This window comes from Hyperoodon ampullatus (genome assembly GCF_949752795.1).
Source record: "Hyperoodon ampullatus genome assembly, chromosome: 12".
In the NCBI taxonomy this organism is placed as follows: Eukaryota; Metazoa; Chordata; class Mammalia; order Artiodactyla; family Ziphiidae; genus Hyperoodon; species Hyperoodon ampullatus.
The window spans coordinates 55919164-55935222 of record NC_136925.1 but is presented as its reverse complement, the minus strand read 5'-3'; the positions used below and the strand labels follow the sequence as shown (position 1 = coordinate 55935222).

The window sequence follows — 16059 nt, the reverse complement described above, 5'->3', positions numbered from 1 at the left end:
TTGACCCAAGGAATGGGCAAGCTAGAACTGTGCGCACTTTGTCCTGGCACTGTGTGTCAATTTTTAAACAAGCTTTCTGTGTGTTTAAACAAACCAACCTACCAAGTCATGAACTCTCTGTCAGGAATAGAACAGATTAATTAGGATACGGATGGGGGAGGAGGGGTGTTTGTTTTTCCTGAGACATATTATTGCTAAGTTTTACAAAGTTCTGCTAAGTCCTTTAAAAGGAAAATATATGTCCTTCAGTTTTTTGTTACCTAGGATTTAGGAATATTCTTCAATCAAAGAAATAGGAACAGTGATGTGCTAACAGTTATAGGTTAATGACTTAAAAAATAATCTACATTGCACCCTAAGGAAGAATGAACTTATTGCTGAATTGAATTGACAAGTGCTGAGCTAGTCAGTGTGCCAATGAACCAGCTATAAGACTGCCAGTTACGTTTAATCAAGCGTCTATTCTTATCAAATTTTTAAAGAAGTATTTTCTTTGCTGATTGGTATATATATATGTGTGTGTATATATATAACGAGTTCTGTCATAAACCTGGTCTTTAATAGCGTATACTTAATCTGAATAAAGGGATATGTGTCCTGGTAAATTGTGTGAATATATTAAATTGAATGTCACATTGTCCGTGATTTACAAAAGCTAAAGATGTCTGAGTAACTGACAGGTGTCAATCAAGAGATTCCATTGTTCTAGGAATTGTATACATGACACCAAAATTCTGAATTAAAAATTGTTCATTCTACTGTGACCACATCTATTTTATTCGCTATTTTACAAAAATGAATAAAGTATGCACTATACAGTCTTTTCACAGAAGCAAGTATTATAAATGTGGCATATGGTGAAACCACTTCAAGCTTCTGAAGAATCAGCAAACTGTAAAATACTTTACTGTCATAATATAGCATTATTTTCCTCCGGATGAAATCATTTGTTGCTGTTTTCATTGTTCGTGTAAAGTTCTTTTGTTAGATACTTATGTCTTAAATATCTCTTAGATATTAAAATCAAAACAAAAAGCCTTTCCTACTCCAGCATACCCTCGTGAAAGGCAAGAATAAGCCCTGGTGCAGTTGTTAGGTTCTTCCGGAGGGAAGTAGAAAGAGGCCGGAAGGTTTTAGAACTACAAGCAAAGTCAGTGAAGCAAAGAGTAAATCCAAATATTCGGCAAATGACAAACCAAAAAGGAGACATGCCAGCTGTTCACACTGGGAAGTTACTGAACATTTATTTTGGTTCAAGTTTTATTTTTATATGAAGAAGGAACAATAAGTTTTCTACGGGGGTGGGGTGTCTCATTCCTTATTAAACGAACAGGGAACAGAGAATTTGCGATGCAGGTGGGTGTTTCCTCTGGGCGCTTCTACACTCCCCCTTCTTCCTACCGGCCACCGATACGGTAGGACCTCCGCCTTGGGGACAGAACCCCGGGGCGCCTCTGCTTGGGCGGAGGGGTTTCTCTGCGTTCATCCTCTGGGGTCCGGCCACACTGCTTACCCAACTCTCGCTTTTCAAACTGCTATTCTGAAACAGGGCAGACAACGGCGCGGGTCCCCTTTCGCGCCCGCTGCCCCCGAGCGGCGGCGGGCGGCTGGGCCCCGGCGGCGAACAAAGGCGGCGCGGAGCGCGGGGCGCGCGGCCGGGGTTGGCGCGCGTCTCTCCGGCAGGAGGCGGCGGCGGCGCCGCGCCCGAGCCTGCATTCCTCAGAAGCGCCCGGAGCCCGCGGGGCGACGTCACCCCCGGCTCCGCCCCCATCCCTCCCAGAGCAAAGTAACTCTTGACTAACAGGAGAGCCTCTGCCGAGCATGGAGAGCTGCTGCCGCGGCCGGCCGGCGACTCGGGCGACGCTGGCGCCCCAGAGGTAGTTTGGCGACCGCGGAGCAGGAAAAAGTGCGGGCGGGAGGCTGTCCATTCCCGCCCTCACCCCGCCGGGGCCGGCCGACCCCTCAGCTGTGGATTTCGCTGCGATACCCCCCGGCAGCTCTTTGCAAAGCGGCTTGAAACTTCTCCCAAAGTCGACATGGATACAGCGGCGGCGGCGCTGCCTGCTTTTGTGGCGCTCTTGCTCCTCTCCCCTTGGCCTCTCCTGGGGTCGGCCCAAGGCCAGTTCTCCGCAGGTGAGTGGCCGAGGAGGCGTCCGGAGCTCCGACGAATGTCCCCGACCCGGGGCTCGCCAGGGGTGGAGCCGGCTCCTCTCTAGGGCCGGGGGGCAAGGGTTTGGGGGAAGCTTTCGCGACCCGGGGTGGGGGGTACCGGGCAGAGGGAGAGACGTCCCCAGACTGCGTGTCGGCTGGGACGCGGGGCACCGGGCTGGGCGCCACGGGGGCAGGTAAGTTTCCTCGTCGCGACCCATTGTTCCTGGCGGAGGATCGCTCCGGGCGCAGGCGGGCAGGACTGTGCGGGAGTGCGCGAGACAGTTCTTTTCTTGGGAAACTGGGAGCCTCGGCGTCCGGCGCCGGCTGCACCGCGCCGAGGAAGAGAGAAGGAAAAAGTAGTTACGACTCTGGGGACTGCTACTCTCTTGCTTGTAGTGCGGGCTTGTTGCTCTCCGCCGCTAGAGCGTTCCAAAAAAAATTTCCCGGGGAAGCCATTGTCAGAAAGGTGGAGACTCGAAGGGAGTGACCTCGGCGCGCTTTGCCAGGTGCTTTTTGTCCCGGGAGTAACCTCTCCTGACTATTGTCTAACTACTTCCCCGTCCCTCCCCCAGTCCTTGTCGCCTCCTCCAGCGTTGGGCTGCTCCTGGGTTTGCCCTGTGGGTTAGGGCGCTGCGCGGAGTAGGTTCCGTGTGTGTGTTGGCGGAGCCTGTAAGATGTTTTGAAACATGATTCTAAGGATCCACGCAGAGCCGTCCTGGGCAGCGAGGTCTGGGCGCCGGGTCCGGGAAGCCTTACCCGCGGTGGGGGAGCCCGCTCCTCCGGCAGAGCCACCGCGAAGCTGGCCCAGCTCCTCCCGGAGCCGGCCTGCGTGATGGGGGCTACAAACGACTGCCGCCCGCCCAGAGAACCCAAGTGAAGGCATCCGGTGCGGTCTCGCCAGTTAGCCCTTTGGGTCCTAGTAAAACCGCTTAGAGAAGTCCGTGAAACCCCATTTCTCCCAGTGCCGTCCTCCGTTCCCTTCCAGTTCTGTGACCCTTCCTGGCGGTTGCTTCTTTCGTTCTCTCCTCTGGGGGCTCTGAAGTTTCACCAGGTGGACGCTGGGGAGCAGGCTCCCGGGCGATCGTCTGCCTCCCGCCAGTCCAGACAACTTTTCTGGCCAGCCCACCCAGCTCTGCTTGGCTGGCGAGCGCATCTGCTTCCTTGATTCGCGGTGCAGATGGAGACGCCGAGGTGGCCGAGGGCTGCTGGACAAGACGGGGGAAGCGACAGCCGCGCTCCTGGCTGAGGCCACAGGACGCGGAGAACGGACGAACTTTGCACTGTCAGTTTCTCTCGTTGTTGTGGCTGCCTGGTTTCCTGGAAGTAAACTCAAATTGTTGTTTTCCGGAGTAATGTTTATTTCCCTTCCGTTCTCTTTCACCCCTTTAGAACTCTGTAAAAGGAGGTAGATAACAAATTCAGATGGCAGCATGTGCTGTGCACTCAGGCAGGTTATGAAATGCAGCGAGTACAGGAAAAGTTACGTATTCGGGCGATGTATACAGAGGACAACAGCTATGTGCAATGAATGATCCGAAAGCCTAATTTTAATTCTTTCTGGAGTAAGCATTACTGCAAGCATGTCTGACATATAATGCCCGTTGGTACTGGAAGCGTGCTTGATGTAAAACATTACATGCAGGCAAGTTGGAGTGGGTATTGATTTCTGCACAGTGTTTGTCAATGCACGGAGAGCCTACGCTTGAAAAGGCATGTAGTTTGTTAACTGAAAGTTGGAATTCTACCAGTTGCATGATTAAACTTACATGTATTCAAAATTTGCAACTATTTAATGTCTCAACAACTGATGGATATATTTTCATCTGTAAAGAAACTTTTCTTTTTCTCTTTTCAAATGTTATTTACCCTTTAATGAGCAAGTAAATATTAAATTTCCTCCAGCGGAATGTACAGATGAGCTTTTCTGATCCCTGGAGTTCAGATATCTCTAATGAACAGTTATGTTCTTAGACATGCAGTTCCAAGTAATTTAACTAAATAAGCCTGGCTTTTCTTTTTTGACAAAGCAAAACATTCGACTTTATTTTATAGTTAAGTGAAAGAATGTGCAGTCCTAACAAATGCAATTGTGGCAGGACTGTATCTCAAAATTTTGCCATTCAGGATTTGTATATATGCCCAGAAATGAATGTCTTTTATTCCCACAGTTCAGATTGTGGATCTGCCTTTCTCCATAAGCTAAACGTTTGTTTTGTAAAAATTTCCATTTTCTGCTTCACCTAAGTCATTTGTTATTCTTCTGTCATCAGATTTTATGGCAGTCAGATTTGTTGCAAAGACACGGGGTCAGAGATTGGAGGTGTATTCTTTCTTGCGTTTTTTTTCTTACATTCTACTTTAAATGATGAACTTTTATTTCTTTTGAGAAATTTAAATAAAAATGCTTTAAAAGTGTAAAGCAAATACATGTTCAGAACTTTAAAGTATGTTTTAAAAATCACACTTATTAGACCATTTTCCACTTTTAGATATTATTGTGTGCTTGCTAACATGGTGAGCCTCAAAAGCAAAACTTGAAAGACTGCAGATTGTTGGATCTTTGATATATCATGTACTCATCCAGTCTGCTTTGTTTAAACCACAGTTTAGGAACATTTTCATCACTTTGAATTTTTTCTTAGCTTTTGGGGTTAAGGTGTAAAAATGCTACATGGTGAGCCTTTTGAAAACCTGAACTTCCAGAGCTTCTTATAAATCTCAACTTACGTTCTTTCAGTTTGATGGCTCACTTAACACTTAAAAAAATGTGTCATATCTGTGTTACATCTGGGGAAATTGAGGCATAGAAGCACAAGGATGTGCTGAAGTTTATTTACTGGGTTGTGTAGTTGCCATCTCTTGATATAATGTGAGAAATTTTTTGTATTAGGACTCAGATGACTGACAAACTCAGTCATAGATGAGGTACCTGGAGACTCAGCTTTCTTATCTGTAAAATGGGGATAATAATACCTGTTCTGACCTTTCCTCATGCTTTTTATGAGGATGGTGTGAAATAGTTTAAATGAGCTGGAACTGTATATTGTCAAACATTATGCAGCTATCTGGGGTGTAATCATCATATATTAAAGTAGCTAAGTGCCTTGACTTCAGTCTTTTCTTGCTCCCCCAGTCTGTCCTAGTAAGCACAGACTGTTCAGGAGTGTGTGTGTTTGTGTGTGTGTGTGTGTCACTCAGCCATTCATTCATTTTAATTGTTGTTAAACATAAACATCCTAGATTGGCCAGACCATAATTTTATCAGCACATTGAGAGAAATTATCCTTTATTTTATTTTTTTTTTTACCTTCTGTAAATCCTTACTTGAGCTGAACCTGTGGAAGAGTCACTATTAACATTCATAGTATTCAAACTATAGAAGAAATTTATTTTTAGTCGATTTCTTTAGCTGTCTGTTTAACTATTGGCTGTTCACCCTTTTCATCTCAGTGGGAGAAAAATATGTGGCTTTCTAGATGCAGCCTTATCAGTGACCTAGAGAGGGACTATTGTCTCTGTAGTATGATGTGAGCCTGGAAATGCAACTCCAGATCCTGCCTTGGATATAGTTCCTGGCATGTCACACTGTAAGCGTTTACTTACTTGATCCCTTAGAACCTTGCAACTCATCTAAGCAGTGCCACTTTCCCAGTGTCTCACTCTTTGCTGTCTCTGTATGTGAGTTAAACTTCTCTTATACTTATTATCTCTACTGGGAAGATACATCAGAGAGACAGCTTTTTAAAGGTTTGCCTGTCGGTTTTCTGGTTTTGATTGGCCAGAATCTCTCGATCCCTCAATTCATTAAAACTCCAAGTTCTAAACTATTAATAATATGTAACCAGACATTTCTGGGACTGGTTTTTCTTTCACCAGTCTCCATATAACTGACTCTGTTGATTTTCCTACATTGCAAGATGTCGTTTTGTGTCTGGCCAACCCAGACGGGAAGAGGCAGGTCTGGCTGCTATTTGGGCTTTGGCATGTGTGCTGCTGACAGCTCTTCTCTTTGTATTCATAAATGTGAATTTGAAAAATAAATCAACCCCTCTGCCATTCTGCCCCTCTCCCACACTCCTTCCCACTCCCCTCTAGCAACAACAAAGCCCCACGTGCAGATACACAAAATCACAGCCTTTCTGTTTTCACCAAATATCTTTTGGTGCTGATCATGTTCTTAGAAACTGGAAATATGACTCAACCATTAACCAGGGCAAACGCCAGTCCTCCCGCCTAATCTCATATTTTAGGCAGTGATGGTTTACTACACGTTTTTATGGCCTTTATCAAACATTTAATTCATGTGATACGGTCCTATATAGAGAAACTAGGTTGTTGCCTACTAATGCTTTTGAAGTGCTGTGTTCTAGGTCTGCTCAAGATGGTGTTAAAGACGGTGTAAGTCATGCTAAATATGGATCTGCTTCTCTGAGGCATGGAAAATGCTGTCCTCCTCTGCCTTGCGCTCTTCCTATTTCCCCTCCTTGCTCTTCACGGAGGGCAGGAAGAGGATTGTTGGAAGACTGAGAGCAGGAAACATCAGGGGAGTTTACAGATTGTTCTTAAAGACAAAACAAAACACTGGGATCGTGTGTGTGTGCGTGTGTGTGTATCTGTGTGTGTGTGTTTGATCTTTAATGTTCTAAAGAGGGAAAAAAGCCCTATTTTTGATTTGTTTATTGGAATCAGCCTTTGCCTTTGCCCAAACACATTCATTTCTTATTCTGTGGATGTAAAAACTTCCTTCTGTGTATTCCTCTCAAACTTCACCCTTTGATCATATGTGTCTGGTTTGTGTTCCTTTATCAAATGGTGTTGCTTTTTGCCTAAAAACGTTATAATTGCTTTTGAACATGACTTGTTTTTCTTTCATCAGAACTCATGCTGTTTGTCATAGTTCTGAATAATGGTATTTTGCCAATTCATGATGTCTTAAATGGGTATTTGATAACAAAGTAAGTACATCAATCAAGCTAATTTTTATTTCAATTGAAGGTAGAAATAAACTTGTAAATCCATGAAATAATCTTTTAATGACACAGAGTGTTTGTGCTTATATATCTCTCAATGGAAGAGAGACTTTGAGTTCCTTTTTTTTTTTTTTTTTTGCGGTACGCGGGCCTTTCACTGTTGTGGCCTCTCCCGTTGCGGAGCACAGGCTCTGGACGCGCAGGCTCAGCGGCCATGGCTCACGGGTCCAGCTGCTCCGCGGCATGTGGGATCTTCCTGGACCGGGGCACGACCCGTGTCCCCAGCATCGGCAGGCGGACTCTCAACCTCTGCGCCACCAGGGAAGCCCATGAGTTCCTTTTTGTAAATGGGGTTAGAAAAAAAATTGAGTGCCACATTGCCTGTTATTTTGAGATAGTGACATACATACATCTGGGCTTTGGAAAACTTTAAAAGTTATGTTTGAATGTGTGATGTCAATGAGAAGTCTGGAGGTAGATGGTTTACAAACTTCAAATTCTGTCTTAGTGGAAATTGTGTTTTTATGAGAAATGCTCTTAAACATAGCTCCACATAAAAGGTTTTATTAATTCCATGAAAATTCTGTTGGGAAAGGTATGTTTATTTTACTGCAGTATTCTTATGGGAATTCTTTTGATTTGTAGTTAGTATTTTAGTAATAAAAACTGAACTTACATAATTAAAAAAGTTTTGTGTGGTTTTGCAGATTGTTGAGCTTCTGGGAAACATTGGGCTTGGGATGTAAGAATCACATCCATCATGTTGTGGAACATTGCCATTTCCCTACTTAACTCTGGTTGAGTTTTTTTGGCATTCTCCTCTGTGTGTTGGTAATCCATAAAAATTACAAGTGGCTTATTTTGTCACTTACAATTGTTTTAGGAGCAAATTAAGTGGTCCTGAATGAAATAATCCATGTTTCCACTTTATATGATTGTAGATAGAGCTCTGTTAATAAAAATGATGAACAGAGCAGTGCTGGCTGAATCCTTTTACAGGTGTCATTCTAGGAATTATTTTCAAAAGAAGAACTCAGAAACAAATCCAAATAAAATAGTGTCTAGAGTTACTGTCAGCATTTATTTTGTTGAGAAAATTGAAAGATGTAAATATGTGTATTCACACACACGCATATCTTAACAATGATAGAACGTCATTGTCCAAAGGTTCAAGTGAGAGGGAAACCAAGGATATCTACAGATGGGCTCAAACTCCTATACTTATATTCTAGATAGAGTATTGAAAGTAGATAATTATTTTGTCAATTTCATAGATGAAGAAACTGAAATGGAAAATTATGAACTATATAGTATATAATATACTGCGCTGTACTATACTTTAAAGGAGAAAATAAGAAACCTAATTCCAATAGATTGGTATCTATTTATATAAACTCATCCAAATGCAGCCTGTGCCTTAACCAGCTGCTTGTAGGCTGATTGTCCAAACCCAGTCCAGGGCAGCAGCTGATGAACTACAGAAATTCCCCTAGTCCTTGTTGGACGGTAGGGTGCTAGCAGCTGCTTAAGTGGCAGACTGGCCACAGCTCCTTGATGTGATTCGACTTAGGTCGTCCGGCAAATTCAAGAGTAGAGAGAGGAAGACTTTCTAATGCCCTCACTGCCCATTTAAAGGTTGATGGCTGATTGCTTCATGGTCATTGGATTCATCAATGGTAAGATGCCCTAGAATTTTGCTACTTGAATTATGGTCCACGGACCAGCAGGATCAGCATCACCTGGGAACTTGCGATGATCTTGTGATCACATATCAGAGCCCACCCCAGACCTACTGACTCAGAATCTGCATTTTAATAAAATCCCCAGGTGATTTGCTTGAACATTTAATTTTTGAGAAACACTGCTCTAGGACAAAGAAAGATCAGCTCGAAAAGATTTGCCACTTGCTCTTTACTGTAGAGTTGTAAGAGTACTGTGAAAGGATTAATTATAACATGAAACAAATTTCCCTGGAATTATATTTTTGATCAGTATTTACTGAATTATAATTTAACACCCCAGATGCATCAAAACAACAATACTGTTCAGGTTTTTTTAAAAAAGAATACTCAGACAATTTTGAAAAAAATATTTCATGAGAGAATAAAAATAAGGCTAAATACTTTTAGTTGTGAACGTATTATATAAGAATATTTAAAGGTAAACATATTATCTGAGGAACCAAACATGATATATGCCAATCATTTTTACTTTGCATATTGACATGTTGATATGGAAAACGATAATTTCCTCTTTTTTTTTTTTTTTTTTTTGCGGTACACGGGCCTCTCACTGTTGTGGCCTCTCCCGTTGCGGAGCACAGGCCCCGGACGCTCAGGCTCAGCGGCCATGGCTCATGGCCCCAGCCGCTCCGCGGCATGTGGGATCTTCCCAGACCGGGGCACGAACCTGTGTCCCCTGCATCGGCAGGCGGACTCTCAACCACTGCGCCACCAGGGAAGCCCTCCCTCTCTTTTTAAGTAGTAACTGCAGTTTCTTGTTTTATATTTCTCTTTCTCTTCTAGGTGTATTTTAAGGATTTTTGTAATAAGGAGCTCATTTATAGGACAACTTTAATGAATGGGAGTTAGGTAGAATGCATTAAATATCAGTGGTGTTCTTTTTACTATCCTTTGTGCTCATATTTAAGAACAGATTCTTGTCAGTTTTCTCCAGAGAAAAATTATGATGTAATAGACAGTGCACACTGTTCATATCAAAACACAATTTTACTTGCATTTTGTAGCTTGCTTTAGCATTCTTTGAGAAAATGAATTTTCCCAGAAGACCTAATTGCCTTCTTATTAATGAGCCTGTAAGTGTGTTTTGTTATCCATTTACTATTCTAAATGTGTCTACTTTTGCTGGCTGTTTGAACAGTGAAGTCTCTGATTAAATCACGATTGCTCTATTTGTTTTTGCCATTCACTAGCGACTCAGAAAATACTGGCATAATGACATGGTTATGGCAGAAATTAATGAAAAACAAGAGATATAAATTAATATTAACCCATAATGGTTGTATTGTGATATCAGGAGATGGAGTTTGGGGCAGTGCACAGCAGAATTCTCTACATGTTTGATACTATAAGTGAATGTCTGCTTAACCTGTATTGTTTTAAATACACAAACTATAGTCACTGGATTAATGAATACAAATCAGGGACTTCCACATTTACTTGATTTAGACATTAGTGTTCAAAGGAAGAGGTTTAATTGTGGACAGATCAGTGTTAGAGAACTTAGTGATGGAGAGAAACTCTCAAAGGTACTTCCATACATCTTCAAGAACTTTAAAGTCTAAAGTCTCTGATTTGTTACCTTTTCTAGTTTTACACCAAATTCTTGCTGTTTGTACTAATTCTACTTGTATTCTTGTCAGCAAAAATTAGGTTCATTTATTCCCTCACACATTAGAGAGGACAGAGCAAAAAGCAGTTGCCCAGACAACAATAGGAACTGCCATTTACTGAGTGCCTACAACCTGCCGGGCCTTATGATCGGTGTTTTACGTAATTTAAAATCCTTTAAGATGAGCATCATTTCCATTTTGCAAACTGTGGCCTAGACAGGTTAAGTATTAACTTGCCTCAGGTGACAGTGTGAGGGACTAGTAGAGCCAAGATTCATTATTGAATATATACACAGATGTAGCAATAAGACAGTTTTTTGGTTACTTAGTGGCAGAAAATGCAGCCTAGACTGGTTGCAACAAAAGGGGAATTTATTGTCTCTCCTAACTAACAGTTCAGGTGGAGCCTTACTTAGGAGTTCACATAATTCCACTGGGGTGTGACCTTTCTCTGCCTGCTCAACTTAGCTTTGGTGTGCTCCAGAACTTCAGTCTTAGGCTTCTTGTAGAGGCCAGGTGCTTTCGGCAGCTTCCAGATTCTGGTCCTTTAGGAAAATGTGCACTATGTGCTGGGCACCTGAAAAGGCCCTGCGGTTCACTGGCCTTGGATTCGGTGAATCATATCTCTAGCTCCTGAGGGGAAGTAGGCTGATTGGCTTAGTTTACTAGCATTCTGGGTTCAGCCCTAGATCCCCCAACCAGGTCATGTGGACTGATGGGGACGAGGGGACTGTGGATGAAACTATCAGTTGTCAACAGATAGAGGGATAGGTTCTGGAAAAGCAGCCAAACCACAGTGTGGTTACTTGAGATAGAATTAAATAAGTCGTGAGCAGTGAAAGCAGAGAGGGGTGCACCTGTGTGTGTATTTATAATCCTTCTGAGCGGGGGTGAAAGGAGGTGGTGGGGAAAAGATAGGTGGAGCAGATAGTTCCCTGCTCCGGACCATGAGGTGGTAACTTCAGGAAGACGCGGTGGTCTGATCCTTAGAGTCTAAGGGGAAGGAGGTGAAGGAGGAAGAGAGGAAGGAGGCTGGCAGATTGTGGCAGGTTTGTTGTGTGCATTGCAGATCAGCTGATCATCATTTAGGGAGTGTTTCTTTTTTGGTCTTTAAGCCCCCTTTAAAGCATGCATTTTATTATTTTCATGGTTGTATTCTCTTTGCCTCAGTATTGAATAAGTCCAACATTAAAATTTGACAGAATTTTGAGTGTTAAAAGGGACCTTTGAAACAAATGCCTCTTAATTTGCTATAACTTGCCCAAAGTCATATAGCTTGAAAGAACTTGAGGTCAAACTTGAGATTTTGATTTATTTGGTCACTGTTATTAAAACATATGCATTGTTTGTGCTTAGTGGTTATTTATATAGATAGTTATTATTTAAGGTTTTAAAAAATTATTTTAGTTTGTACTCTGAAGTTCTAAAACCAGTGTTTCCAAAGGCAAACTTGACTTGACTGGCTTTGATTAGAATAGTATTCCAAGTATGAGGTGATAATAAGTTGTGTGTCTGTGAATGAAAGAGATCATTTTATTTATTTATTTATTTTTGGCCTCGCCGTGTGGCTTGCAGGATCTTAGTTCCCTGACCAGGGATCGAACCCGTGCCCCCTGCAATGGAAGCTCAGGGTCCTAACCACTGGACCACCAGGGAATTCCCAGAAAGAGACCATTTTAGATAATTGCTTGTTTTTTTCAGTTATCCTGCAGGATTTATTTACATATATATGTGCGTGAACAGGTGTTTGCGTGTATGCATTTGTGTGTTTTTAATAGATGCCAAAGGGTAAACTACCATAGTAAATGATGCTAATTGACACAGAGAAATAAAACCTAGTTAACTCTTCACTTTGGAAACAAATTTTGAAAAACTCAGGAGGTGAAGGTGAACTTGTTTATAGTTTTGATCTTCTCACCTCTTGCTGCCTGACTTTATAATGCATATCTGAAAACATGGGATGGTAGACAGAGTTGCTGTGAGAAGGTACTGAATAATGAATGAAGTGCAGAGAAGTAGCAGCTGTTTGCATAGCCTCCCCCTCTCACGGTGAGAGATTTATCTCCCCGGCCTGAGATAGGTGGCCTGCCGCTGGCTGTGCCTGAGGATCAGGCGCCCAAATGTGGCTGTGCCAGTTTAGACTAGAGTGTCCTCCCTTCTCTGGCCAGAGCAGCTGGCCTGGCACTTAGCTGGTGAAGGCAGTGGTTAGGGAGGAAGGTTGTTGACTGCTGTTTGTTCAGCATGCTTCCTTCTGTCACTGGAGGTTTGCTTTCACACACCTTTGTTATCTTAAAGAACTTAATGAATTATTATTTTCTTCTCTGTGTTGCCTGTTTTCTCTATGACTCTTTTTTTACCCCTTATTATTCCTTCATCAGGTGTGATTTCTGTGACTCCTGAATGGTGAAGTTTGTAATAATTTGCCTAACACCCTGCTTGTTTGAAGCAGAGTGCTGTATAGTCTTGATCCATTTTTGCCTCTTTATCTAAATTTGTATTTAAGTACTTAGGGAGTATATGAGGTGAAGGATTTAGCAGCGATCTGCTTCAGAGAGAGCAGAAGGATTCTTTGGATTCTTTGGAGGTCTGTGTACAGAGCATTTTAGTGCAGAGAGCATTGGGCTTCTGTAAGACTGTGTCCCACTCTTAGCTCTGTCACTTTCAGGCTCTGAGATTTGGAGTAATTCCTTTCTACTTGACCTTGATTTCCTTATCACTAAAATGGGAATATTACAATGAAGAGTCATTTTAATAGCTTCTCTAGTTACTCAATAGGACACTTTTAAAGGTAAAATGAGTAATATATGTGAAAGTATTTTTCTGATTGGAAAGTACCATAAAAATTAAATTTTGGGGGAGGGAATAGAAACTTGGATAATAAAGAAATTATTGTGTTGAAGGCACAAAATACATGGTGAAGAACGGAAATGAAAACAATAGATGCTTTGTATATTTGCATATCTAAGTTATGCATTGCCATCTAAGTTGTTTGCATATCTAAGCTTTTGGGGAAAGTGGTATGGAAAAGAAGAGTCAGTAAGATTCTTGTGAACAATGAGTAATTTTGTTATGTATCATAAAACTGAGCCCCCATTTTCACATATCCGTAAGTTTTACTCTTAGGTAAGTTTTCATATATATATGTAAGGTATATATGTATATGTAAGTTTCATATATGCATGTAAGTTTTACTCTCTTGTGTTCCAAAACATTTTTTGTACTTTCGCCAGATAGGTTAATAAAGATTATGTGATTATAAAATATTTATACTGATAATTTTTGAACATGTGTTTTAAGGACTGTGCTCATATATAGCAAGTTGTGTGTATAGTTTTTCTTCTTGAATATTTTCATGAAGAGAGAAAAAAATGCTCTTGCTTTCTGAGCTGGTTTGCCTAATTGGTGAGAGCACGATTTTAAGGTTTGCATCGATTTATTTACTCTTCCACTCCACAGTTCTTTGAGCGTCTACTATGTGTCAGTACTGTGGCATGCTGGTGGGCACAGATATGACTTTTGTGACAATTAAGCTGTGGTAACCTTCGCATAGCTCCGCATTTAGCAACTCACGGGTGAAGCCTGGATCTGTTTTGTGACTGGCCTTACCCCTGTGGCTTGGCAAGTCTCAAAGCCGAAGTCTGTCTCTCACAATTTGTGGGTCCACAGTGCAGTGTGTCAGCAGTCTTTCCATATCCTTGAGTCTACACATAAAAAACTAGAAGCTTACCAAAAAAGAAATATGCAGAGATATGCTGCAGTGATAGTAAAATTCCGCCAAGTGGAAATTCCCCAAAGTTGACTAATCGAAAGTGTAAACAAGTCGGGCAGAGGAGAGAGCACGTTTGTTTTCTGGAAGCTCACTTTTTCTCCCTTTTGAGGCAGGATGAGGAAGGTGGGGAGGCATCCTCACAGCGGACAGTGTATGTAAATATGTCTTCACAGCCTCAACCTTCTTGCTGAGAGGCCCTGGATTTTGGGCCGCAGATTCATACTGGCTGTGCCTGCAGCTGCTTATCAATGGCCGCTGGTGCCTCGACTCTGACCTGTCTCCTCTCTACTGCTTCAGGGGGGCGTGTTGTCCTGAGTAGTGGGCAGGCACTAGGGAGGGGATCCGGAGAGGCAGCTGGGAATGAGAGTGGACCTTGACCATCCCCCAAACTGCCCTTGCACCTGCATCCTGGAAGCGGAGCAAATTCTATTCCTGGCGCCTGGGTCAATCATTTTTAAGGGGAGCAACAGTACTGTCATTTCAATACACCTATTGCCCTACTAGGAAATGGAGATTCTTAACATCTGTATTAAAGGAGGCCCACAGGACTTGCAGTGGGTGAATTAAGGAGAAAAGTAATTTTGGAAATGTGTAAATTTTTTTGAAGCAAAATCAAAATTGCCAAATTACAAAGACCCAAGCTTCAAAAGTAGAAATTTAGAAAACTGTTTTAGTCGAGTCACTAACATTTTATGCCCATTTCATATTTAAGCAAAGGACAGTCAGAATATATAGCATAATATTTAATATCACAGACTTTGGAACCTGACTGCCAGATTGTGAATACTGGTTCCGACATTTCCTTGCTATGTGGCCCAACCACATTCCTTCAGTTTCCACATCTGGTAAAATGGGATGATTCAAGTACCTATCTCAGATGTTTGTTTTGAGGCATACTGAGTTAAAGTGCTTAAAAGAGTGCCTGGCACACTAATAAAATTCATCCACTTTAGTTTTTATTATTATCATCATCTTTTTGTTTTTGAGCAGAGAAATGTTTATTGCAGGGCCAAGGAAGGAGAATGGGCAGTTGGCCTTGGGGTTCATGCTCAAAACCCCAAACTCCCTGATGGTTTTCAGGGAGAAGTTTTTATAGGCAAAATTTGGGGTGAGGGCTGCAAGGTGCATGACTTTCTTCTGATTGGCTGGTGGTGAGGTAACAGTGCGGTGTTCCAGGAATCTTGTGCTCAGCCTGAAGTTAACATCCTTCACCTGGGTGGGGGGCCTTAGTTCCTGGTCTCAGGACTTAATGAAGCTCAGGTTCTTGATGTCTCATCACAGAAAGAATTCAGTGAGAGACAAAGTGATAGGTAAGAAGTGGATTTATTTAGAGAGACACACTCCATAGACAGAATGTGGGCCGTCTCAGAAGGTGAGAGGCCATCATCATCATTATTACTGGACTAAATTAAACAATGTTTGCAGAATATCCTGATCCCATGCTGTTATCTTTTAAAATTTGTGACTGCATTATCTTTTACTTTAAAATAAAACCAGCAGAGAATAGATAACAGGATGCCTGAAATAGATCAACTCATCTGCCGGTTAACAAAGACCACAGCAAGCACTATAAAGAATATAATTCAGTGTTTATGAAAACAATAGGCAAATTTACACTGATTCCTAGGAATCAGAATCTTAGAACGACAAAAACAAAACAAACCAAAAAACGCTATCAAGTGATGGGTGGGGGAGCTAGAGTGAATGTGTTCAAGTTTTTGGTGTAAAATACCTAAAACAATCTGTGGAAAATGCATTTAACATCTTTTAGGGAGCTTTCAGGAGGTGGGAAATTTGGGACGTTGGTGAAACAGCTT

The 16059-nt window shown here is 42.2% G+C and overlaps 1 protein-coding gene across 6 annotated transcripts in view; it reads left to right on the top strand.

The window, feature by feature from the left end:
* Positions 1-1879: 1879 nt before the first annotated feature.
* Positions 1880-16059, top strand: part of PTPRK (protein tyrosine phosphatase receptor type K) — a gene marked incomplete at its 3' end in the record, with an annotated part of 565453 nt that continues 551273 nt past the window's right edge. For 5 of the 6 annotated variants that reach the window (XM_079716964.1, XM_079716962.1, XM_079716963.1 and 2 more), the window contains exon 1: positions 1951-2133. In XM_079716964.1, coding sequence (XP_079573090.1) covers positions 2037-2133 — 97 coding nt within the window. In that variant the 5' untranslated portion in view covers positions 1951-2036. Of the gene's footprint in view, positions 2134-16059 lie in introns of all 6 variants that reach the window. The other variant, XM_079716965.1, reaches the window with a different exon arrangement.